We start from the raw sequence: 27721 nt of genomic DNA, 5'->3' as shown, positions 1-27721 counted from the left end.
AAAATTGACCATTTGCTTGACGTTTTATATTTGCCGCAGCCATGGAGATTAAACACAGTGCAAAACAGCAGATACAAAACACGAGCATTCGTAAAATGAAAAACGTTACATTCAGAACAAGAAATAATTCTTGTACAAAATGGAAAACTAGAAAGATTAATTCACAAATCGTAAGCAGCAATCAGTACGTTGGCCTGGATTAGCATTTTTTCGGTTTGAAGAAGAAAACCATTTATATCCTCCTAGGTTAGATTTCTAAGTTAACTACAACAAGAAAAAGAAGTCTCGAAAAAGAGGTCTCACTGGCGCCGAAGTGGCACAAGTGGAATGAAATACATCTTGAACTGGTCGGAACGATAAAAGAGAACTCAGTCAAAAAGTAAGAAGTTGAAACAAAATTCAAACACACAACATGTGTTCAATTGCAGCCACACACCACCAGTTAATCCCTGCAAAATATTAACAATGATTATTTGCGCACAAGAAGATACAAAATTGTTTTACTTATTATTAAAATTGTTTACCTTTTTGAGTGCTAAGTATTACAAGTAATTATTTGTACACAAAGAACTTTAAAGTTGTTTTTATTTGTTACTAAAATTGTTTACGTTTTTTGAGGGCAAGATATTACCAATGAAAATTTACACACAAAGATCTATAAAAGTCATTTTATTTTTTTATTATAAATTATAATTGTTTATTTTCCAATGATTGTTTGTACTCAAGAAATTATAAAAGTGAAGTCCTTTTATTTTTTTTAAATATTGTTTACCTTTTTGAGGGAAATTGTCCTGGATATCCAGCAGCCATTGCCTCAGTGTTTGCAGCTATAACAGGTTGTGCAGCAATTGGTGCTGAAGAAACAATACAGGATTATGTAAATTTAAATTGAATAATAAAAAAAGAAAAAAAAGGTTACACACTTTTATACAAGAAAAAATAACATGCATTTATTATCAAAAAAGTGTTCCTGCCACGTGGGGATAAAAAATAATATTCATTTATACAAGATTTAGCTATATTGGTTAATAACCAAAAGCTTGTTTTTCCAGTCAGAGAATGAATAAATATAACCTATTCAAGCCCTTAATGGTAGCAACTGCAAGCCCTGAACCCGTAACCGCTATGTTACAGGCAGACGCAATAACCACTTTGCCATAAAGCTACATAATAACTTATTCACCCACAAAGTTACATACATGGTAACTTGTAAGCTGGCACAAGGTGTATGAAACAGAACACCCATGTTATAACGACTTTCATTTTCCGGCCATGTGAAGATAAATTATTCATTTATTCATATATCACAAAATAGATGACAACTTACCAGGGTATCCATAATGCTGGGGTATAATGGGGTGATAGGGGGTTACCCCTTCATGTATATGATGATGGGTGTGTAAGTGTCGCTGTGTGGGTGGGGAGGGGGCTCGGTCGGGGTTACTGTTGGGTGTATGGCTTCTACTTGGCTTTTCTAAAGGGGTGGGGGCTTGATGGCGTGCAGACTTCGGGTCAGGGCTGCGACTCAATTTCCGAGGTATTGGGGGGACTGTAATGGTAAAAATAATGTTAAAAAAAACGGTGTTAAAAGATAATTTAAAAAAAAAAAAATTAAAAAGTAATGTTAAACAGGAATAATGTTAAACTAATTTCCTTTTTGTGTCTTTACTTTTTCCTGGGTAATGTTAAAAATAATTTCCCATTTGTGGTAAATAGTAATTGCCTAACACACAAATCTTCAATGCATTACGTAATGAGAAAAACTGTTAAAATAGATGGAATCGAACACTTTCGTTGGTTGTTAAAAAGTTGTCCCACCACGAAAAAAAATATGTGACATTCATTTATAGAAGTTAAAGGGATATTCAGATTAGTTTGTTATATGGTGTAACTATAAGTTGTGAAATTTGTTCGTTCATTTATTCAAGGAAGTGACATTTAAATGTGTGAAATTCATTTAAGTTTAAGCAGATTTAGATTGAAAATGAAGCAAAATATCAAGCTAAGATAAAACCACCTTCTCTTACTCTTCTTTCTTTGGAGGAATTATGAACAAAGTTTTCTCGTCCTTTTGTTTCAGGTCGGCCCCTTTGGGGGTGGTCTTCTCTTGGTGATCTGTTTAAAGTTTTAGTTTTTTAATTTGTTTTATATTTTTTTTGCTGTTTTTAGAATAAATACAATAGCTTACTGGTTTTAAACTGTCTTATTATGGTTCTTCTAAATGCTGGTCAAAGTATTTTAATACCCAGATATTTTTTTGGGTGACTCTTACAACATTCTTTTGATGTTAACCCAGAAGTACCCACCTATTTTACTGAATGGGCTAATAGTAAATGATAGGGTAAAAAACATCTCTGGCACAAATTCCAGATCCCATAACATTTTTGCTGTTAAGATCTCACCCATATAGAATAGAAATGATGCTAAACTCAATCAAATATTATAAGCAGTAACTGGTAAGCTGGCACAAGGTGTATGAAAGAAAACACCCATGTTATAACGACTGTCTTTTTGGGTCACGCAAGAATAAAGTAAGTTACATTCGTGGTAACTTGTAATCTGGGACGAAGTGTACGAAACAGAAGACCCGTGTTGTAACAACTGTCGTTTTCGGGCCATGCGAAGTTACACTTATTCAATCATGAGTTTTACCTTGGAGCATTTGGAGGTATATCCCTTGCTGCTTGCTTGACAGGACCAGGGGAGTGCTTACCCATTGCTGGGTGCTGAGGTCCCCACTGTGCTTGGGCAGGAAATATGGGGGTGCCTATGGGGGTACCTGGGTAAAAAAATAAGAAAACTTGATAAATTGGCAAACAAATGTTAATTCATAAATTACAAATAAAATTGTATTTCTAACAATGTTAATTGTGGCAGAAATGGATAATTTATAGAAATAAAGAAGTTATAGACAAAATAGTGGATTTCACAAAAAAAGGAACTATGTATTTTTGAAGAAATATGTTGTCCTTGCCAGATGTATTACAAGTGGGAAACAGATGTTCTGAAAATTGATTGTTTTTTTAAATTAAACACTTGTTTATGAACTTGAGAACTGCCAGACCAATTGCGAGAACGGGGGTTCTTAACTTTTTAAGGTACACCTTTTGTTCAAGATCCAAATAAACACTTGTGCCCACTTTTTTGTGTGTTTTTTTTCGATGTTTATTTTTTCGCATCCCCCTTCTTACATGTCTCAAAGTTTAAGAACCTCTGCGTTAGAAGGTCCTTTACATTTAAATGTTTAAGTTACCAACCTGGTGGAAGGCCATGCACACTGTAGGGGAGTCTGTAGCTTGGTCTAGATGGATCAAACACTTGTTGGTATTGAGCTGCAGCGTAGTATTGTAGGTGGCCTGGACTTTCTACATGGGATCTATACAGTGAAGCAGGGTGGCCATCTTTCATCTGACAGAAAAATATATTGTTGGATTTCGATTTAAGGTGAGAGCAAATAAAAAAAGATATGGAAAATAATTTAAAACGGGTTTTGTACAGAGTTAAGTTTTTCATGGGTGTTAAACAAACTTTCATTGTTTTTGAAAATTCGAAACAAAAATTTCAAATATCCTTTTTGGAAATAATTTATTGCACTGAAAGATGATTCGGAATTTAATTTATCAGCAGCACTTATGTTTTAAATATTGTTTTTAAAAATGGATATTTTATTATTTTACCTTTTCAGGACTACCATCGCCGCTACGAGAAGTGGGGGTTGCAGGTTTTCTAATCGGAATCTTGCCTTCATCCCGAGGTGGGGGCTCCAAGCGCCTTGTCCGCTCTTGTATTTCAGAGCGTGGGTGGGGTTGGGGTAAGGAAGGTGACCCACTCACCCCAGCAAGGGGGTTCACCGTCACAGAGTGGGAACGGTTATGGGTTGGGGTGGTGTGCGAGATTTGGGGGTGAGAACTCGGCTGTGGGGATTTATAACGAGGGTGAAGCACAGTGGGTGAGGGGTGGTGGGGTTGTGGAGGGCCGTGGGGCTTTTCTTTAGGGATCTGTGAAAGGATTTGATAAAGTCAGTTACACAGCATTGATAACATTACATTTCTTAGTCTTACACACTTTTTAAAAATTTAATAATAAGAAAGCCCAAAAATGATAAGAGTATACTGTATTTTAATGTCTTTTTACTTACACAATTTTGAATTTTTTCACTTTCTCTATACTGTATGATACATATAAAGAACATTGTCTTATACATACTTATACATATGTCCCAAACACTTTTTCTTATATTTCTCTATACTGTCTCATACATTGGAGCTGTCATGAACATTTTAACAGTTTTTACTTACATGGTTTTGAAGAGGAGAAATTGAGCCTGTTGAATGCCTCTTCATATGGGGACCCCCAACCCATGGACCCCCTTTTTCTGACAAGGATGTTGCAGGGTTTTGTGGGGTGGGTTTAATCGGGGCTACTTCCACCTTGGGGGCAATCTTGGGTGGGTGGGGCTCAAGGGGTTTTCGGTTTTTCTTTTCCGCTTGCATTTGCGCCTGTTGTGCCTGCTGTTGTTGTTGTTGAAAATGAGCTTGCTGTTGTACTTGTTGTATGTGCTGTTGTTGTTGCAGGTGATGCAGCTGTTGTTTCTGCATCTCACTGAGGTATTCCATGTATTGCTGCTGTTGCCTGAAAAGTACAGAAAATTGAATTGAACAAAAAGGTTATATTTTACATGGTTTTACAAAAATTCGAAGTAAAAAAAAACTTCTATTTTCCATGGTTTTACAGAAATTTGAATTGAACAAAATACCTTTATTTTACAAGTCTTACTTTACATAATGTTTAGTAATAGTGACCTAAAATTTTGTTCATGACTCATACACTCAATAAAAACATAGGATAGGGATCTTACCTTACTGCAACTGGGTCCAATAATGCTTGATATCCGTCCACGAAACCATAATTTTGCAGTGGGTAGTTATATATTGATTGTAAGTATGGACCGCGCTGGTTTAACTGCTGTAAATCAACTGGCAGTTTTGGGCTTCCAGGAGCTCTGGGTATTGGTTGAACACTATCAAGGGGTAGCCTTGGTCTGGGCACGACAGGACTTGCCACTGGAGGTTTTGGCCGGGAATCCTCATACATTGGTCTTTGTTCTTTCGGTGTACAAGGCCTTGAACGGACAGTGTTCGGTTCAGGTCTCGGCACCTCCAGTTGTGGGGTGCTGGCCTTGCTTCTTGGAGTTGGTCTTGAACCAGCATAAGCACTTTCTATTGTGCTGATCATTTTATCCTGGAACTTTCCCATTGTGGAAATCTCTGCTTGTCGGTCCTTCGGTTGGCTGGTAATGTTGGCTGGGCTTTTGGCGCTTGAGTATTTTGGACGGTGGTTCATTGTAGAATCCGGGGCCGAAATATCACTTAGGTTTGTTGGTTGTGAATGCTCTTGATGTACGGCAGGGACTCTGGCCTTGGCTTCAGCTTGTTCCTTACCCGGTAACTTGTTGTTATTGTTGCGGTTGCTCGATGAAGGAGAGGGTGAGACACGAGCTGTCCGCTGGCGATCTTGCGCCTGGGCGGATACCGCTGTCTGGGGTTTGTGTGGGTCAGGGTGGGGATGGAAGGTACCCGTGACTGTGATGTTATTTGTGAACTGTCCGCCACTCACAGAGGAAGAAGGCATCACTATGCCAGGCAGTTTTCTCCCATTTTGCATCGACATTCCAGGGTGTTGGTTGAAATGTTGTGAAGGCGGGAAACGAACACCGGGTTCAGATTTGATGACCATTTGAGACGAACCAGTTACCTGTTCTGACCTTGGAGTGGTCTGCTGTATCTTTTGCTGGTCATTTTGGTATGATGTAGCCAAGTTATTAAGTACTGCTGCTGCTCCGTTGGCAGGGAAACCCGGTGGAGCATTTTGACCGTCCTGGTTCGAATGCGTTTCTTGTTTCACTGAATATGGGCCCTCTGTGCTCCTCGTGCTTTCGCAGTCGGATGCACCAGTGGGACGACCATCTGGTTTCTTTTTACTTTTTTTCACTTTCTTGGCAGAGTTTGGTTGATTGCCGGGTGATCCTCCGTGTGGGTTAGTGGGTGAAATCATCAACCCGTGATTGGGGTCCACTGGTATTGGGACTGTTTTTCCTTTAGCCATTTTGTTACCCGTGTGGGTGCTTGGGTGGGGTGGGGCTGTGGGTAGGAAATGTTCCTTTGTTCCTGGCAGCTGAACACTGCTGGGTGACGTAGTGTTCGTTATAGTATCTTGCGGCACACTCTGAGGTACAGACCGAGGCATGCTAGATGTAGGGGCATTAGATACTGGTGTGGTAACAGACTCAAATGGATGTCCGTTTTGTGTAGTCATTGTGGCCAACAAGTGGCTGCGCAAGCTCTGAGAAGAAATCGGGACTTCGTCCGAAGCTGGTGACCTGGGGTACATAGCGGTTCCTGGGTATACTGAGGAAGGCTGACGGGGGTATGCGCTTGAAAAACTCTGTGTAGTCTCCATGTGGTTTTGCATTGCAGTTGGGGCAGACCTGGAGACAAGGGATAGAGTTGGAGGGGGAGAATCCTGGCTGTATGGAGCTGTTAAGCCTGGTAGATCATCCTGGGAATCCTGGGTTTGTAGCAAGGCTTTAACTGCAAGAGCAATTTCACTATCCCCTGCGCCAGGCTCTTGAGGTTGGGGTATGGATGGGGGTACAACGGGATACAGCTGTGCACCTAAATTAAAATAGTTAAATAGTACTGTGTGGAAAATGGGACAACTTTTCTTTCTATTTTTTTTCCATTTGGTAGTAAACAAAGAACTTCCAAAGAATTATAAAACCGCATATGCATTACTCCCATACACCGTTGTTAATTGTGTAAAACTTAAGATATTTAGATAATACACGCTAAAGGTGTCCCGTCAAACGACTGTCATTTTCCAATCATGCGAGTTATCCTTTCCAAATGATATATTGTGTAAAGAGAACCCAGGTTTCAAAAAAAATTGTTATGGTGATGGTATTTGTACTTACTTGGTTTAGATACATTGTTCTGCATACTATCAGCATATGAAGTACTGAGTGAAGTGGTCGACAAGCTTGATACGTTAGATTGATTTAACTCGCTTGGTACAGAAGTTGTAGTTGTGTGGGGTGGTATAACGTGGGTAGTTGGGAGGGGGTCAGCAGGTACAGGAACTATTTGTGGGATAACTTCGCTTGGGAACTTGAATGGTTCCTGGCATGACACAGCCCCTGCTTCTATATTCGCTCGCTCGATTTCGTTAACTGCAGCGTCAATTGTCATAAATGTAACTTTAGTTTGGTCACCAGATGGGGCCACAGAGTCAGTAAGCGGCGTTTCCATGGCAACGTCGACGATAGAAGATGAAGGTTTTGTTGTTGGTTCTTTTAAGGCCGCTTCCGAGTCTGAGGTTTTTGACTCTGTGTCCTCCCGAGAAGAAACAGTTGATCCCGCTTCACTGTCCTTTGTTTCCGCATCTTCCTTCATCTCGGATTCTTCCTTCACGTTTTCAAAGTCAAGGTGAGCGTGTGCTTGATGGTATTTCAATCCATTGATGTGTCTGGGGGATGAAATGTGAATAAAAAAGCAACCAAACATAAATATGTACTTTTAAATATTTTTTCACAAAACAAACATTTTAACAGTGTCTTCAAATTCAATGCAGGAGAATGTATTAAAAGATGAATTAAAAAGCAACCAAACATATAATATATGTATTTTTACATATTTTTTTCACATACCAAACATTTTAACTCTGTCTTCAAAATAAATTTCAAGAATGTATTAATATAAAACTAACAAAATTGAATAAATGCTGTTGTTATCAAACACAACAAAATAGACATTATTTACTAAAGCAAAGAAAAGTTTAAGAGTTTATTACTTACTTATATCTCTTATTACATTTCGGGTGAGGGCAATCAATAAAGACTGGTGATGAACAGGTTGAAGATTCACTTCCTGTATAACAAACAACGTTTAGATTAATTACATAGTAAAGGGTTGGGGAAAGATGGGACACCTTTTGCACATAATATCCAAATATCTTGATCGTGTTTTAAACAATTAACAACGTCTATGGAGTCGAGAGGAAATGGTTTATAATTCTTTGAGTGTTTTTGTTTGCTACTAAATGAGACGAAAATAGAATAAAAAAGGTGTCCCATTTTTCCCCACCCTACTGATGATCTGATACAGTAAACACGCTGGTCTGTAACTTTACATGTATTTAACTACTGTATTAAACTAATTTTATGAATATTAGTTTGCATATGAATAAATGAATAAATGCAACTAATGAATCCTCACATGGCAGGACAAGGACAATCGTTTTATTAACATGGGTGTTCTGTTTCATACACCTCCGGCAGAGTCTTAGGAGTTAAATTAGCATTTTAAATTTAAAACTAACCTTGCCAATTTTTTACAAAATTTAAAATTAATTTTACAAATTTAATTTAAAAATTATTAATACTTTTTTTAATTTTAAATACTGGTAAACCACAAAATAAAAGAAGTTGTGCTCAAATGCAATTAAATTTTTTAAATAATATTTTAATTTCAAAGTTTTTCTTACCGTTTGAACCGTTGGTCCCTCTGTCTTGTTGCACGCTGCTGTTACTTGCACCGCGAGAGGGCACCACACGCGCACGTTTTGACGCCGAACGCGATGTGCTGACGTCATCGTTTAATGATTCCGATTCGGAATTCTAAAGAAAAATAAATTACTGATCAGAAAAAAAGGGAATATTTTAGGTTAAGAAAATAAAACAAATTTTGCAAAAAATCTAATAATTTATTTATAAAGAAATTGTTTGTTTTTTTCAGTCAACCTAACGTCAAGTGTAGTTTATTCTAAAGGAATTGTGTTTTCATCCAACCAATGTCAAGTGTAGACGAATTTCGTTAACTATTTGTACTGTTAAACGACACTTGACAAAAACCGTGATTTCGACTTGAAGACGAAGTACAGACCAAAGAGCTAATGCGTTTGGGTTTAGCGTAGGCAGACAGTGACACTTAAAACGGTTCTGACGTGGCGGTTATGCGTCCAAACAGATTAAGGTCGTGCGGCGGAGCAATTACGTAAAATGTAGCCTAAGAGACTATGTTTCTGCTGTCATCGTTAGTTAAGGCTTGCGCGCGTGGTTCGCTTGCTTTTCAATCGCTAGAGAACGCTCGGACGTGTCGGAGCAGATTAAAAAGCCACTTATAGCGGCTGAGTGCGGAGAGCGGGCCAAGGCATCAGTGTTTTATCGATTATTGCTTTGCAGCCAGCCACAGGCGTACTTCCAATTACGTTTCAGAAACGAGCTGTCGGAGGCAGATCGTTTTTTGTTCGATTTAATCCGGCTGCCACTGCGCGACATTTTCACAATAATAAAGCGCGTTTTAATCTCCCCACCCAATTGCCGCAATTTTTCACTTATAATTATATTGACATTAACGCACCGGATACGGTCGAACACTGGTGACATAAAACGCAGCATTGAATAGAAAATGTATACGACTTTGTATCTAGGACTACAGTGTTTAAATCATGGTTTGTAAAAAATCAAATAAAGTCTACGAATCGATGAAAGATCGTTATCTTTAGTTGGTTTAGCAGCCACGTTTTATTTGACATTTTAACTCAAGTAGTTGTTTTTACCCAGAAGTATGTTTTAACGACTGTCGTTTTGCTTTTAATCCTCTTATATTTGATGTTTATTAATTTGAACTTGTCACTGTATTCGAAGGATTTGAATCAATTTATTTTTGGTTACCTTTCCGCGCCGCTTGGCGGCGGTAGACGGACTTCCTTTGACGTCATCAGCAAGTGCCTGGTTTCCACGACTACGACCTTTTCTTGATGACGTAGAATCGCCGGTGGTTCCCCGCTGACGTTTCGGTCTCCCGTTCTTACCACGAAGTTCGATGTCAAGATCGGAATCTGAAAACCTGGGAGTGGCGAAGTGGGATTAGATGTTGTTGCAGTAATGAAAATGTGTTCGTGGTAGTACAGGTGGCCGACGAGACGCCAGTTCAATTTGAAAACACTCGTGGCCGTGTTGGTTAAAAGCTATACGAGTCGGCGGCAACCGAAAACAACCAGTGTGTGGTCTGGCAAGGATGCGGCGCAGGGATTTCTACTATTTCGAGTGCGCTTTGATCGAGGGTCGGGAGACGAGGAATCAGTCGGCAACTCTATAATGAGGTTAAGCAGTTCGTGCCAGCAGTGGCTGGGAAGTGGAGTTGCCTTTTTTCTTTGCCTCTCTCGTTTTGTCGCTCGAAGGCGAGCTGTCGAAACGGCGTGAAACGCGGTGACAGAAATTGGGCGACGCAGCCGCGGAATTTGAACGAAAATAAGCTGTTTTTGTGGAAAGTCAGCAGGAGAGAAACGACTTATACTACCTGTCTGTAATCACACTCAAAAGGTCAAGACATCGAATTACACCAGTTAATTACTAGTGTTTCTCATCGATTAACGTTATTTTTGATATATAAATCTTTTATACAAAACTGCACTAAACAGACATACGGATAAAAAAACGCAAGGTCATTTACAAAATACAAGAAAGCAGTTTTATTACGCAAGGACTAGCCGAACAGACGTTAAATTCCAAGGAAGAAAATCGCGAGGGGGAAGTAGGGGCGGCAGACTTTGATCTATCGAGCGTACGACCACGAAAATCGACGTCAACGAACGAAGATCAATTTCGCGCGAGCTGTTCCGGGTCGTCCCGCACCACTGCTCTGAGCCGGCCGCGCGAACGACTTTATCTCGGGTAGGATCTAGTAACAACACTCGGCGTATGCGTGTATATATTCAGTAGCTTACAAAGGCCGAGAGAGTGGGCCGGGGGGATTATAACTTGCCCGGGCGCAGATCAAGCTTATCTGACAGCGACCGGACAAATAAACGCAATTAGCTGCAACTAGCACGGCTACGTTAATGGTGGGGGGTTGAGACTTGGCAGGGACATAAGCGAAATGCGGAGCAGTTGAACGCATAGGGAGAAAATACTGTCATGTAGGGTGGGGGGAAGACGGGACACCTTTAGCACATAATATCCTAATATCCTGATCGTGTTTTAAACAATTAACAACGTCTATGGGAGTCGTTAGAATTCGGTTTTATAAATCTTTTAATGTTCTTTGTTTACTACTAAATTGAACGAAAAACATAAAAAGGTGTTCCATCTTACTCCCCCTACTGGCCTACTATATAAAAGTACTTTATATAAAACACACTAAATTCCCGTTAAGTGGCAGGAAAATAATGCCTTATATCTTTATAGTGCACACATAATTATAGACGAAGTAATAGATGGAACGAATCAGTTGCTTTGGTTGGTATACAGATGACACTTCTGCCGTAATGAGCGAATTTCACGTATCGGGTCACAGTGTAAACTTAGCTGTCAATCTTACCTAGGAGGGGCCCAGTCGTGCTTCGTTGCGTCTAGCAGTGTTCCCATATAGGTGCGGTTTCGCCAGGTCACGTTCACTACGAGTACGCCTGAAAAATAATGGCAGCACTGGGTAAAGATACCGGTTTTAAGATTTAATATAATAGATTGTTATGCTAAAAAAGGAAAATGACCGAGAACACGGTAGTTATATGGCTGTAGCGTTACACAAAAACAGCAGACTGCTTTAATTTAACCTAACACGAATTGGAATTCCCGTTTTCCACACAATCAATCTGTAGGGAGAAAGTAAATATTATTACACTGTTGCGCGGACGTAAGGGATTAGTTGATCGATAAACGTTAAGCTGCTTCAGAAGTTAGCGCAGCGAACGACTGTTTAAACACATTCCATCGAATTAAGAGGCGTAGGTTTGGCAGCGTGCCCAAATAAGAGATATGGTTGCTTCGAAATTGGCAAGTCGATCCGCGCTTTAACCTGACCGCCTGAGGCCTCTTAGGTCGAGTTGTTTGTTACGCGTTAGTTGGCCGCGGCCCGTAACTTGACGACTGGCTGCACTCGAATAAGGTTGGTATTGGGGGCAGGTTCACGCGGCTTGACTTCTAATTCCGTGGGAGGCGAGTTGCGTCTGTGAGACCCACTTTCGCGGTGTTGCTTTGTTCGCCTGAAAGCACAGGCGTCGGAAATAGCTGGGTCTTGGCCCGAAAAGAACACGGCGAGTGCTTTCCGTGCCACCAAGCTTCGCTGGAATCCTGTTAGGCAACAACCACGGTGGAGAATGAAACCGATTTGCTGTGGTGATTTACTCAGTTGACGAATGGGGCGCTTTAACGAGCACGGCCGAAAGCGCTGGTCTTTTTCATGACAATGCCTGTTCAATGGGAGACTGTTCAGCGAAAACCGCGAGCGATAACGAGCTCGGGCGTTGTTGAATAAGCCTGGCTACTACAGCCGTTACCGTCATTAAGCCAACTCGGGCGTCGCCCAACTCTTGAAGCCAAGTCAAGTGGATAGATGTTTATTTTGCTGACGTTGACACACACACACAGTGTCGGGTCAATCCGATAAATATAAAAACTATGCGGTCATATTGCGGCACGCTACATATCTAGTAACATAATCACAAGCAAGGGAAATTCTAGTCGCACATTCAGTATGTAACAAATCTAACTCATTAATTTTAAGTTTTACTGCTTAAAGCAGTGCACAAAATCCCATGGAGGGCCTGCATGCCCTGCCGCCCCAGTTTCGGCGCCTATTATGGTCGGTGCGGCGACTTCATGAAGAAACATGAAGCCCAATCCTCGCAAAGAGCGCGACCAATCCGACAAGCCCAGATTGCTGTTGGCCTGATCTCGCTGCCAAATTTCGCAGAACATGTAACCGAAGTCGAGGCTGGCGGACCAGACCTTGAGAGCGAGGTCGCCTTATCTAAACACAACGCTAGCTATAGAGGTTTCGCAACCGCAACGAAAACGAATCGCGTGAAAACGGGTTTTGTTCGTGCTTTGAAAATCGATTTGTTATTTCTTCAGTTCTCTCGCCTTATAACATATTTGTATTTGTACGCTACTTCGTACAGTTGGGTTTGGCGTACAATTAGTCGCAGCTTTGGTAGTTTGCTTAAACATGAATTTCGTTTGAATATAATTGAGCGTTGCTGGTCTAAGTTTAATCTCCTACAAGTGCGGATGAATTAATTACGAAATACTTTTGGAACACCTGCCATGCAAAAGTGCGGAACAACGGTAATTACACTCGGTCGCGCACTGTCATTTCAGACGAATCCCATAAGCTGACATTATTGGTATCTGATGCGATCGTAAACACATCGAGACCTTTGACCGTGGCCGGCGGCGACTTCCCGCTGCTGGGTCGGGGAAAATTATTTGAACGTCCGATGCCCCCTGGACAGCTACTCTGTCTTGGTTCGGACAAATATTGGCTAAAACGAGCGGCTGTTTGCGCACTGTCCACACCTAAGCCCACCTATTAGTCATAGTAATTTAACGCGAAGGAGATTTGCTCGGTCACATCTCAAGAAAGACGGATGACTTGGAGATTTGTTAAAGCCGATTGGATTCAATTCAATTCAACCGCTTTAATAAAGGAAGGGGCGTTTCTTCGTTTTCAGCTTCGTATAAAAGCTGGGGCAATACAATACTGGGCATGCTGGGCGACTATTTCTATAAAGCCATTGATTTTTTACATTTCCAAAATATGTTGGGCATATGGTGTCACTCTATACTGATGGTAATAGGCCAAAGGGTTAACAAATTACTATGTTTTACTTATTAAGGCAGGCAGGTTACCTGTGTCTGTTTCGTGCCATACTATTCCGTCCAAGTGTACACTTGTGCCTGGCTCACACGGACCCAGGGCGTCTGGCTCTGTCATAACGCCAACATCTGCTGTTAGTGTCAACGTTCCCACAGACCGTTGTGAAGTTTGAGGTTTCTTTCTTGATTCTTCAGCGTGGCTGTTACCGCTGCCCGATGACCAGACAGGCGAAGTATGCGTGTCGCCGAACTTGGCTATTGACGTGGCGAAAATACTGGACGGTGCGAAAACAGGCGGGGAAACGGTGGCGGAAGAGGCGGCGAAACGGTCGCTGGCTTTCATGCCGGGCTTCGTTTCGAACGTGGCGGGAATCAGAGTCGCATTTCCCGGGGAAGTCGCAGTTTTTGGGGACGGGAGTTTTGTGTTGGCCTCGTGGCAAGGGCTTGGTATATTGGCTGAAGTCTTTGAACGGTTTTCGTCCTTTGATAAACTCTTGGTATCCTGCGTAGAATAATAGTTTTATTATTACACAGAAGAATATAAAAATATAAGCCAAACATAATGTACGGTAAAGTTGTTGTAACTAATGAGTAGAACCGCAACGATTTTACTTCATTGCAACGATCTATTGATCGCAGTCATCACTAGTGTAACAACGAAGCAGAAAACCAATGACTCGTGAGCGTTTTTCTCGCGCGGGGAACCTAAAACGAGTACATGAGGCCTGCCTTACTAAAGCAAAACTCAATCGATCGATGGCACGAACCGGCACTATCGTGGTAATGGTGCCGCTACAATTCAAATAGCATGCGAACCGATCGATTTGGAGGGCCGACCTTCCGCTATGACGATGTATTGTTTGCTTGACGCCTTTAACATTGCTGTTTAAGCGGGACTGGGCAAAGTAGCGCTTAGTTACCGAGTAAGCGGTGTTACAGCGTTGCGCCGCCGCAGTGTTTCTTCTTAAAACGTTCTGTTTTGGGCGCGAAAAATAAACAGTAAATCGGATTACCTGTAACCCGTTTAAGCCGGTCTAATCCAGTTTACGTCGAGCACGTTCACTGTTTGCTTCGGCGTCGGGCCGGGACCTTTCAGTTAAGGGTGAAGCGTATCTAATGAGCGGTGATACGATTTATAGCATAAACGCGTGCCCAATTACCGTAAAGGCGCTTTAAAAGGGTTCCGGGTGTCGTGTTTACGGTTTGAAAGCCATCAACCAAAACCGCACGAAAAAAGCGCTGGCAGCAAAAGACACGGAGCTACTAAGTCTAATTTCGCAAGAGGCCGCCCTCTTGGCGCTACACCAAACATGCCATCGACCTTTCCAGTCACTTAATACTGGTTTCAACCGGAGTGAACCGACCCAGTCACGTCTGCCATGATAAATTCTTCACAACATAGCGGTCGGTAGAGCCAGGGGAAATACAACGCAGAGAGAGAATGTAAACCAACCAACTCCCAGCCCAAAACCAAACATTTACTAACAGAAGGTAATTAACGTTTGTAAAACGTGCTGCGCGTACTAGATCATTAACGTGTACAGTGACCGAACGCTTCTCTGAAGCAGCATGTCTGTTTACTCTAGCAAATCGTGATAAACACTTTTCTGGCGCGAACGCTAATTAAAAGTTGGCGTCCGCGGAGCAGTTTCTACGCGCATAAGATCTGTGTTGTCACAACGGGTTCTGGTCTCGATTTATCCAAACACGCACGTTTTTATCCGAGCCAAGGGACATGTTTACCGGCAGCCGTTGTTCCTTATACGGCGACAATCTTGGTTCGCCCGCAGACTGGCAAGGTGTGCACGGTAAGTGAACTGCGGTGTACGCAGATGCCACAAACATGCTCGAAACTGCTGTCTGCGACGAATTAACGCAGCAGCTCAGCCAGTCCATAGGTGCATTAATGAGCACAGCATGCCGATAATGAATGGTGTGACTTGGCTGCCGACTGCGCCGTTCAAAGCAATTGCTATGAATTGAATCCTTTTAGATTTCCCCTAGGACTTAACTTTGATGGGCGTACAAATACCGGCCTTATGAGACAGGGGCTCAATTGAACCAGTGTTTTGAGTTGACACCGGATTTATCGCTCAAACCAATGCCAAGTATCAGCGAAGTTTAAACCATGGTGCTAAGCCGCAAATGCGGTTTTCGAACTCAATTTAAAACAGGCGACGATGTTATTTTTGGTCGCTCGAAACGATTTTGTAGAGCACTGTTATTCGATCAATCTCGGTTACAGTTCATAGGATTAATTTTCTGTCCGCGGGCAAGTCGCACGTCACGCCGTTCGCCACAATGAGAACCTTTATCGGGCATTGTCTGTCGCTGCTCGTCACAAAGGCCGGACTCCAGATTTACGATTGCTTTATAGAGGCGCCCAGCGTTCGTAAAGGGGTGGCAGGGCACCCGGTACAGATCCCACTGTAAATATAGCAGCGGCTTTTACGGGCTGCGTGAGAGCTTCTATTGTGTCAACAGGCCTCTAGAATTCGATCCGCGCACTCGTACTCGCGCCGCTCTCGTTACACGGCCACTTAATCCACGACGAAGCGATGTGAATCAGGCGGGCAAACAGAGGAAATGATAGGGCGCGGCGCTGCGATAAAGAAGAGAAAGCCAGGAGGAGCAAACACAATGATGAGAGAGCAATACCCAGGAGACGTCACACAAGCTCAGCAGCAAGCGCAACCGAAATCTGTCCCAGGTGTCCGGATTCTCTGGCAAGATGCTCAATATACTAATGCCACTTTTGTCAGCGTAATCGCTCCTCGCAGAAGGGGGTCGGTTTATTACATATAGGCCTGTGACGCATCATTCATTCTTTCATCATCAAAATGCCACTCGACCACGGAAGCTTTAACTACTAAGCAAAATAACCACTCGTCAGAGCAACACGGCGCTTTGTTTTTACTGCTCATGATGGCATCTCACAGCAAAGTGCGCTGACAGGCTTATTCGAGGGCACTCAACGGGCGCATACATGGTAACAGTATACAATTGGCGTACTTGAAAGCACCGAAGAGTTACGGTGTGGCGACCTATACTTCGTTGCCGCCGAAAGTCAATACGGTATTTCCGCCATAACACGGCTCAGTGGATACGCATCGACCTGTACGAATTCTCACTAGTTAAGTCACGACCGGGAGGATAAATTCCGAACAGCGACAAAAGCCGATATTATCCAGCTGGCCTTTAAAAGGTTAAAGATCGGCATGGTAGCGGATTACAGTACAACATAATGCAAAGGTTAAGATTAGGGCCGGGTTCAATTAAGGCCTTGCTTAAATTGCCAGCGTTAAAAATCTGCGGCTTTCTATTAATAGTCGAGTATGGGTTGCGGAAACCATGGTTGGGAATTGGCCCTTAATAAACATGGCCACATTTCCAAATATCCGTCCTACTACTCTCCTCAAATACTTCGACCTGAAAGGGGATTAGCCGACGGCGGGGTGCGTCGTAATCCACAACAAATGGAGATTGTGTCCGTACTAAGTCCCTATAATCCCCAGCGTTTCATCACAACGCATTCATTAATCAGCCGCTCACCGCGCCGAAGCCTGCTGGCAGTGAGCCAAGTGAAACAAACCACTGAAGGCCCGAGAGCTGACGGTACTATGTTTGTTTGTTCAGGACACAGTACTCCGAAATGGATCTCTCTATTTCTAAATACGGCGCAGCGAAAATGGGAATGGCTCAAAAGTACTTAAGTTGATTATAGCGACGCATATGGTTAGATAAAGGCATTTGCCAAGCGATATGTGTTGCTACCGTAGTTGGGACTTGAAATGTTCCCTGGGCTTCTTTATGGTAATCTAAATACACAGTAGTCCGTATGGCAGAAAGAAAGAATAACAATTGTAAAACATTTCAAGAACCACATTTATCTTGATCATTATCATTCAAACAATTTTTTCATGACGTTCAGTAGAGTTCCGCACACTCTTCAGCTATTTAAAACATGTTTGTGGCAAAGAAACCCACGATTCGCGAGTCAACAAAACATCCGCTTTCGACCGCGATTTAATAAACAAACTGCGAGGGTCGGGCATTGTTACGTCATAATTGAAAGCGTCGCGGCAGACGGAGGTCGTTTTCTCGTCAACGCGGTACTCGTCGTCTAATTGCGCCGATCCAAGTAAAGATAAACATAGGTTTGCATTATTAACGGGCCGCTGGCGCTGGCACTCGGGCCGATGGACGCAGAGGTGCCGATATGACAATAAAGTGACGAATCGCAACCAACGAACTGGGATCGGGTTACAGGAAATTTGTGTTTCGTCACTTGCTGACCAGGGAACTGTTCGTACTTTTTACGCCACATGTGGTATAGATGTCGAGGGTCATCGAGGTTTCGCACAAAAAGTGAAACAATGGCTTGGGTTCCAGGGCGCGTGAGAAATGGCACGTTGATTAGCAATGAAACCGTCACTGCTAATGCTGACACATTAAAATCCACGCCTGTGGTGACTACATTAAAATTACGCCTCTAATGATTCCATTCATTGGGGATAATGTCCTTTGTCAAGGACCTGGGATTTATGCCTGATTTAGCCCATTACCCCAATACCCGGAAAGCCCATTTAAGTCTTTTATGCGACCGGTGCCGCTGGATCTGAAAACAGTAAGAAACGGACCACAGTTGCTTTAAGTTTAAAGCAATGGTGTACCGAGGCTGTTGCAGCTTTCAACCTTCAAGATGTACATTGATAAAGATCGACCGCGACAGGCAACGGCTTATCTAAGATCAGGGACATGAACATCCCTGCTACCACGACGAAAGTAATTTCCACGGCACAGCGAAGTGCTCGGTCATCTTGCCACTATCTGGGCCCGTTTGTAAAGGTTAAAATACCTAATGTACAATTTGAGAAAATGGGCGACCGGAAAAAAAATTATCTTAGATCCGATAGTGGATATGCTGTTTTTTTTTAAATTTTGTCAAAAAATAGATCGGTATAAAAAGGACATTTTTCCCACAAAAAGGTGCTGATTGGTATAAATACGCTAAAACGTATTAACGTTGCTTAAATAAAACGAAAAAGAACACCTGTCATATTGACTTTAGCATGTGCGCAATTATCGATAAATGGAACAGAAGGAAATCTGCCGTGATTGCATATGAGTGTCAGGCCGCAGTAAAGAAGCATCACGCGTTTTTAATGTCGGATAAAGACAGGATTAGCTCGATCAGAAACGAAGAGTTGCTGGTAGTCCTGAAGCATATACATCGGGTGTCGGCGTAAATCGGGTCTGAGCTGAACTAAAAGCGAAGATGGGACTTCGATTTTAAACCGGGTGGAAATCTATTTGGGAAATGCCTTGGGTCGCTGGCGGAACGAGCGTGGTGGGTTTACTAGACGGTGTTCTGGTGCTGGTGACGGGGATGGATGGCATATGCCCGCGATGGATTATCGCGGTGCGATAGGTTATCGCAAAGAGGGAATTACACGATAGCTGGCTCGGTTTTCAACTTGAAATCTGCTTACCAGCGCTGAATGGCGGTTCTTAGGAAAGTGTTTTCAGCTGTAGCAGAATCAAAACACTCGTAAACCTGAATTCACAGTGCGCCTTTGCTGACTTGCTCGATTGTATAGCTATACCTAGGGATGGGTGGAATTATTTTTGGAAAATGCGATTGTTCTTTGTTTAGACAACGCTAAATTGGCGTTGGGACAGCTAACTCTGGTACAGGGGCAGCAAGAATGCAGAGAATTACATTCAGTGTCAAGACCCCGGCTCGACATTTCGTAAATAATTAATCGCAACACGATAGCTGCGTACACACGGAGAATCCATTAAAGATTGCCCTGTCGGCTTGTCGTTTTGGATGGCACGAGTGCCACTAGTACAATGGCGGCTCAGACTGACGTTTTTTTGGTACACCGGAGCGCGGACTTAGCATTGGCCTAGGTTGATCTGAACCTGAATCGGCTTTTGTCTCAAATCGTATGTTCACTTGTAATTGGGTTAAGCAGGATTCCGGTTACACGGCGCACTTGGCGTCGAGCCCGAAGTTGGAATGTTAATTCGGTTATATTGTTTCGGTGACAGGTTGTAACCTCTTGACACCAGACTGTAGGTTGTTGGATTTGTTGACTTAAATTCGCCGCGGTTTTTTCGCTTTCCGCAGCTGATTTTTATGGAAAACAAGCAACGAAAAGGAAACGCTTTTAGCCAATACAACTACATACATGCATAGGCGCCTAACCCCAGGAGTATCCAGTTAGAAATGCATAAACAAGTAGCCTGCCTCACAAACGTGTCTTAAAATAAGCATACAGTGGCGATGGTGCAAAGATCAGCCTATTTCCCAAATAAAAGGTAATAATGCTACAGGAAAAGAAGGTTCGTTTTTTTGCCGGCATAAACTTTTATCTTGCATACATGCACTCACAGTAATCTTGCGGTCAATTTCGTTTTCTGTAAAGCATTACATGTGATTCATAGTGTACTTTTGGCAGCTCGTTGTAAAACCAGAGCCGCGTATTTCATGGTTAAATCATCGGGCGGCGTCGAGTTTATTTTGGTACAAGACCCATCCGGGCAGCGTAAGAGCGTTGGCTTGAACGACGGATCGTTATCTCAATCTTCGTTTCGCTAATGGATTAGTCGCGTATGTGCGGAGCGACAGCAGAGAGAATGAAAGAGAGTAAACAAGGAGCGGAGTGGGAGCGAGCGAAATCGAGGGGATAATCTAGTGGAGAAGAGAGATCCGCCGACCATGGTTCCCGTATCGTTCGACCAAAGAGGTGATTAAGGATCGGGATTACGGGGCCAAATCCACGAACAATAGATTTCCGTGGCGCGTTCAAAACGTTGTCGATGGACGCTCATGAATCCGAGTGGACGTAAAAAAACACAAAAGGTTCGAATCAGTTACTTGGAATGCTGTGAGAAATTGCGTTGGACACTTGTAGGAGAATGCGGCGCATGACCCTTCCGTATTTGCAACACACACATTCCTATGTAAAACTGGCTTACGACATTTAAGCTTCATTAGAGATTAAATAGGGGTCGAGGGCTATCAGACATTATAAACATTTCAGTCCTAATAGACGTATGCTTAAATAAAGTCGCCATTAATGAGTGGGCTGGCCCTAACGACGCGCTGTTTATCGCACAGGGGTGATTAATGGTCGCATTATTTGCCACTAAAGCTTTCTGTTTGACGACATTAAAAACCCAAACAGTAAATTCAGTATGAGCGGTGTTGACATAACTCAAAAATGAGAATGAACAATTTCAAAATTTTAAAGTGTCATTTTACATTTAACTCCTTAGGGACGAGTAGTGCAAATATGCATTTTGAAACAGGTGTTTACATAAAAGTTCATAATTTTGTTTATAGTAGGTAAAATTTCTTACAGTTGGTTTTATTTGAAAGAGGAAGGAATTATCCACCAATATAACGTTTGAAAAAGGCATCATAGCATTTAAAAGTTTTTACCAAACTTGATTTGAAAACCGTAATGTATTTTTTAAGAAGATGGTCTATATTCTGCCCAAAAATCAAGGTTTTAACGTCATTCTGTCCAATAAAAGCGATTTTATTTGATCTCTATGTTGCTCTGGGGCTTCCCCGTCTAAGTTACCAGTTAAAAATGTGGTTTTGCGTAAAAACGGCTATGTCAGCTGTTTTTGCAAGTTTTTTAGATATTCTGAAGCAATTTTTACATAAATTATGTTTTTGTGTGTATAATCTAACTTCATTTTGCTTCTGCATGTTGTTTCTACCTTTACATTCATAATAAATCGGTTTTGGCAAGTTTTGTTACGATTTTAGCGAAAATGAACTTTCAAAAAATGACGTCATCAGGTTATAAGTGACGTAATTGACCCCTTTGACGTCACTAATTCAAACAATCATTTTAGTTAGGTAGTAAACAAACCAGGAATCAACTTTGCACTAGATTCCTTATGTATTTTTTACCTAAAAACCCAAATTACACATAAATACAAGATTTCTGATGACGTCATCAAAAAAATCAAAATACAATCTTGTAGCAATTTTTCCAAAGAACAAAAGTCTAATTGATCTTATTTCGCCAGCACAAACACCTGTGTCGCTAGAGAGCAATATGTGACAGTGGGTCAAAAATGAAAATTTGTTAAAATATATCTCGTCCCCAAAGGGTTAAGTACTATTTTTCACATTTTTAGAATTTAAGTGGTTTTAAAATTTAGGCTTTTAAAAATTTAAGTGTCATTTTAAAAAAACAATTTAAAATTTTTAGAATTTATATTTTACATATAACTAATATTTTAACATAAATGGTTTTAAACAACATTTCAAGAAAACACCCGAAAAGCATCTGGAAACACTGGAAACTGACGTGAACACAAGAGCTAGTTACAGAGAATAAGTGCCAAAGTTCGGGTCATTGGCACCAGGCTTTGCGAGGTAAAAAGAGAACGACGGGCGCAGCGGCAATTAGCCTTCGACCCGACAATAAAGTCGGCTCAATAAAAGTCAGCTTCGTCCAATGACCTGTACATAATTACACTATGGGGGGCGCAGTTGGTTCCGATTTTAATCAAGCGCTGTTGTTTGAACAATGACGAGCTTAAATATTGACTTGTTCTTTTGCAGACAAAACGAGACATAATCTAAGCTACCATGCAGCTGGTAATGGGACACCTGACAGACATTGCGTCAGGGAAAAAAAGTAAAAAAACAGATTTATTTAACAATGCTTTCACTGGTTTTCAAACGTCTACCATTAGGTTTTCGGAAACAAGTACTATCCTATTAAATTACAACACAAGAAGAACCCTATTATAGGAATAAGTACCGTAGAATTTTAAGATCAAAACCCGATATTTAATAGCAAAAAAACTTTCGTTCGAGCATTATTACCGGGCTGAGCGATTCAGGTTGTTACTTTTTACCGCAGACCTGGGTTTCGACATTCTTTAACTATAGGACGTGTGAAGTTCGAACTAACAACCACACTCCCCAGAGTGCAGTTAAAGATTTCTCGATAATGGCTGGCTCACCGTGCACGGTAACCAGCACTTTAAGCTCGGCTGTTTGCCGTTTAAACAGTACGCGCAGACGATAGCGCACAGTAAACAGCACCGTCTCTCTCCTTTCTCTTTCGCATAGTTTATGGCCCAGTCTGGCCAGACATAGAACACTTCCTTTTTAAAGACGAAGAAAGTGTAAAGTACTGCGATGGTAAATTTCAATCAACGTGCCATAGCCGGGTTAGCCTAATCAGACAACAAATGGAATTCGGAACGCTGTAAACCACATGCTAGAATGAGAAAGGTAAACACGTCATATATTTATTGTAGAAGTGATTCTTCAAGCGTGGTATACGCGGTATGGGCCATTGCTATGTCAAATCACGTTCCTATCCTGTTAGCCGCAAATAGGCTGGGCATGTTGACAGTAATCTATCTGCGGCACAGAGCGCTGCGTATATCTCCGGCTTAGTCACATAACAGGAACAGCGCCCACGAGTATCGGGCGCGCGGGTTTGCCCTATTATAGCGCTGTGAGGACTACCACAATGCACTCACAATGGCCTTTTGTGCGCGGTCGAAACAGCGAAATGAAAGCGAAGCGTCAGGCCTAAACTCTGCCTTTTGTTTAAATAACATCATAAGTGCTTTCTTTGAAAACCACAAAGAAATCGGTATAATTCGCCTATGTGAATCGGCGCACCGCCATTTGATGGTACTTGCTTGAAAAAAACATGGATTACACCACACACAACGTATATAAAAAGAATAAAAGTCACATACCATTTCCAGCTTCATTTTCTTCGGGCCGGTTCCTTCGCCGGCTGTATTTGAGTGTGACTGAGCATTCCTGTCACGCTTTCCTGAATTGCCAAACGATCGGAACTGGGGTGGATCCACTGCGCTTGCATCAGCGCGCGGATGAGAAGTCACGACTGTGCTGGATTGAAGGCAACTGCCAAGTGACGTAAGACCGCTACCAGACAGACCTTTTCTGTGCTTTTTGCGGCTGTGCTGGGAGTGACAGCTTTCTGAAGAGTCCTTATCATTTGTAGATAGTTTCACCCCGGCGGTAGCTGCAGGGGCAAGGGGGGTACGGACTGGGGTTCTGGACTGCGGCATGTGCGGAAATTTTGAAGCGCACGACGACGGAGTGGAAATCGCGCTTATACTGGGCGAGGCGCTGCGATGATAACTTTGCGGTTTGTTGCTCACAGAGAGGGATGCGCTTGTGTTGGTCACGTGGTTGGATAGGTAGTGACTGCCAGAGCTTGTGGGAGAGTTTGTGCAGCTTGAGTGCTTTGATTTTGATTTACTTTTTTCGCCGTCTGCTTTCGCCTCGTTTTTCTCCGAACTGTGTTTGTGCTTTTTGTGGTGGCTGCGCCCAGACTTCGACGACTTTTTCTTGCCGCTTGCCTCGTCGGGAGAGTTCGAAGCCCGCGGAGCCGTTGAACCGAGACCCGATGACCGAGAATCGGAGGCAGCGCAAGCGTGACTGCTCTTACTTTGAACCTGGCCCGTAAGCTCAGAATTCGGCGCCGTAGGCGACGAGGTTCTAGAGCTAGCAGCTGAACCATGGTGCTTGCTAGATGACTTTTTCTTGGGTTTACTTTTGACGCTTTTTCCAACACCTGAAGCAGAACTCTGTACGATTAAGTTTTTTAAAGCGCCCTTTGCCTGGTTCGAACTTAATTTCTCATTGTTTGAAACTTTTCCGGTGCAAGGGCTTCCGCCGGAACTATTATTGTTATTGTTGTTCTTGATTTGTTGGCGAGACGACTCTTTGCTGGCCTTTTCGCCATCATTTTCAGTCTCCAGGTCGATGACGAGTTTGCCGAAGTCGTCGTTCCAGTCGTCATCGCCGGAACTGACGTCATCACGATTGCTGGCATCGATTTTCGCGTCGGTGCGCTCCTCGCTGTCTTTATCGCTCGAAGGCGAGAAAATCGACTTAGTAGTTGGCGACCCGGCTGTCCTTTGAGACGTCAGAATTGCTTCTGATGACATCTTGTTACGAGTCCGCTGAGGTTGCTATCTCAATGCTCTATCCGTCACAGTGTGCCTAACATATGTCTGATCTGCGGGAGGCAAGCCGGGGGTTAAAGTGTTGACATACTGCTTAGTTTGACAGGCAAAGCTATTAAGCGCCTGTTAATAATTACCAATGTGCCGTGGTTGCTTGTATTTCACTGCGACGGAGGCCAAAGTAAACATATGTAAAGCCACTTAACAGCCAACGTAACTTGTTAAACATGTACATATTGGTTTGATCCATTTAAGCGGGAACGAAAGGTCGAACGACGAAATGAAATTGTCAACGCCCGTCAATAAAATAAACAACTCCATTGTAAAGAGGCTGTTATATTGCAAATGCATTAAATGGTATAATTTGCGCATGGTAAGCATACCGGAGCACAACAAGGACCTAACGACTCGTTTGGCACGTCGAGAGGATGTCTATATATAGCAGCTAATGTGACTGCTTGTTACGCGTAGCAATTACGTCCGGGAATCGCAACTCACGTTGGTTTATAATAGACAGAGAATTTAGCTTCACCTCATGGTAATAAAGCAAATTAACTTTCGGGTGACCTTTTAAACGATTACGCGGGAAACGTGGGTATAGTCAACATAGAAAGAGCTGGGAAAGGTGGGAATATTCGGATCGTGTTTTAAACAATTAACAACGGTATATTGAAGTCGTGAGGATACGGTTTTATAATTCTTTGTTTACTATCAAATGGGACGCGAGAGTAGAATGAAAATGTGTCTCGTTTTTTTCCCATCTTACTATATGTATGAGCGATTCGCGTTTTGCAGGACAGGACCAGTTGGCGGGGACTAAAACCGAAGTACACAGGGGTTATTGCTTTGTGCGTTTAAGATTGCAAATCTGGTCACATCTCACATGTTTGAGGCTTAACGTCGGTTTATGAGGATTAAGCATTAAATCACTGCAACTTTATCAAAAGAAAACTTAAGCAGATTAAAGATCAAAATTTCCCTGAAACCGTTGTCGACAGTCTATTGTGACGCGTCAGGGAACTACATATGGTATTGTGAGGTCACACTGAGTCACAATGCATTCATTGAGGCGTCACAGGCAACGCAGCGCACGCTCCAATTACCAGTACCGAGGTAACAAAAACATCCAGCAGCCACAATCGACGAATAAAGAAATGAAGTGGTCGCGTCTAAGAAATAATTGGATCAACAATTACACTGTCGCCTGGGCCACAAAGCGAAGTTATAACAATGTATTCACACACAAAAGGTGCGGATATGTCGTGTATCTATAACCCACTTTCGTAGTAATATGCAGGAACCTACTCTGTCGGTCTTTTTATAACGGTTAATAATAAACTCGAAGTCTCGGGACAATTTTAAGAACTGGCGGGGATTCTAGGGTCTGTTTGCCGCAGAGCGCACGCGCTGAGCTAAAATGAGATTGGTAAAATTAGCAAAAACACGCAGTTTTTGTAGTTTTTTGTAGCAGAACGACTGCACTTTCAAACACATAACTTATTGGTAAAAAAATATTTCACAACATTATAAAAATACCCATATACGATTAAACTTTAATTGTAACAATTTCGTAATTTCAGTAGATTTACAATTGTTTAAAAGCAACATACTTAACTGGATAAGGTATACCATTATACTTTCAAAATACTTAAATACACTTTTATAAAACTGTATTCGATGTACTAGAAGCTTTAAAACGTATATCCAAGACAATAGTTTGAATGCCGACTTCGACGTACGTTTTCTGCCGGCTTCGACCGCTTCTGAGTCGGCGGTGCCTCGCAAATTTACCGTCGTTAAAATTCTTTCTAAAGGCCGATTTAACAAAATGTACATTAATTTTACAGTTTTAGCAAAGTAAATACTGCCTACAACGTATCTAATACTGACATCTCTACAACTGCATCTGAATTTTCGCGATAAAGTATCAAAATAACGCGAAGTTACATAAAAGTATACATTTCGTTTCCCTAAGAACTTAAAACTATGTAGCTTTTCTGGCTAACCGAGAAATTGCGACATAACAAACACGTTATTTCAATCTGACGCAGTTAATATTACCTAACAAAACCCTTTGTCTAATTCTTTTATGACGTAACTGCTGACATTCTGAGACACAATGCACGTACAAAACAGTACAGGCATTAGCTTGCTAACACAAACTGCATATACTCCCTTACGAATCACAAACCAGCAGCTCGGTTGTTCTGGCCAACTGTACCTTCCAGCTAGTACTGCGCAGACAGCAACACGCTTTGTGAAAAGCTTGCCTCGCCAGACGAAATCGATCTCCTCTTTTGCTTTTTCTCTTTCTTTCTCTTACGCGTTTTGCTCTAAACCTAATCTCGTGCTATCTCCTGGCCGGTTTTATTGCCTCTCGCTCGACAGCGCTGACTCTCCGGCAGCGCTCGCAGATTACAAATTATAATCATTTTCGCGGCGGAACGGTTCTGACGCTCTAACCCTTCATTACCTACGGCCGAAAGCTTGCATCTTATCGCACCCATCAAATTGTTGGTGTTGTTCTTAAAACTGCTTCCCAAATTCGCCCATTTAGAGTGTCCAAACTCGCTGGTGTAGTATAGTTAACCTTGGCGACTGTAAAAACAACAAAAAAGTAAAGTTTTATTTCTACCATATCGGCTAACTTACAATGTACGAAATATAAACTGCATAAAAACCCGTTTTTACCTATGTTAGTAACGAAAAAATGTACAGGAAGACAAGTAAACCAAGCCCGTCCAAAAAGCTAGTGAAAAACACTCTTTCCTTGGCTACTTCCCGTCCCAATTTATTGCCGTCTCCGTGTTTGATAATAAACGAAGCCGATGAACCGAATACTTGTTCAAATTTTTCGCTTGCTGTCGGTAAACAAAGCCCGGCCTGCTCGGCTAAGCTTACCGGCTAATCGGGCCCGAAAGCGATAAGCCATGTTGTCAAAGATTGGACCACGGTCGGAAAGGTCAGCGCTGTACACACAAACGCATACAGCCATGCGCTAAATCAAAACCCATCTTTACGAATTGAACTTTATGAGATAATGCAGCTTGCACATGCAAAAACGAG

The 27721-nt window shown here is 42.2% G+C and overlaps 1 protein-coding gene across 2 annotated transcripts; it reads right to left on the bottom strand.

The window, feature by feature from the left end:
• Positions 1 to 4: 4 nt before the first annotated feature.
• LOC149743350 (uncharacterized) lies at positions 5 to 26904 on the bottom strand. Of its 2 annotated transcripts, none has more exons than XR_016384844.1 (16): positions 23414 to 26904; positions 13691 to 14159; positions 11379 to 11466; positions 9731 to 9905; positions 8542 to 8674; positions 7853 to 7925; positions 6974 to 7524; positions 4859 to 6674; positions 4299 to 4632; positions 3678 to 3998; positions 3258 to 3408; positions 2653 to 2779; positions 2028 to 2115; positions 1328 to 1549; positions 773 to 854; positions 5 to 449 (listed from the first exon to the last, which is right to left on the bottom strand). XR_016384844.1 is itself a non-coding variant. In XM_089875912.1 (16 exons), exons 1-16 carry the CDS (start codon positions 24635 to 24637, stop codon positions 443 to 445), a joined length of 5871 nt encoding a protein of 1956 aa, XP_089732038.1. In that variant the 5' UTR covers positions 24638 to 26903; the 3' UTR covers positions 5 to 442. The 2 variants fall into 2 exon arrangements, 1 of the variants encoding a protein (XP_089732038.1); XM_089875912.1 differs by having other exon boundaries at positions 2018 to 2115; positions 23414 to 26903.
• Positions 26905 to 27721: the final 817 nt, after the last annotated feature.

Source organism: Ciona robusta, chromosome 1, assembly GCF_009617815.1.
Source record: "Ciona robusta chromosome 1, ASM961781v2".
NCBI lineage: Eukaryota > Metazoa > Chordata > Ascidiacea > Phlebobranchia > Cionidae > Ciona > Ciona robusta.
This window is presented reverse-complemented; position numbering and strand designations above follow the sequence as displayed.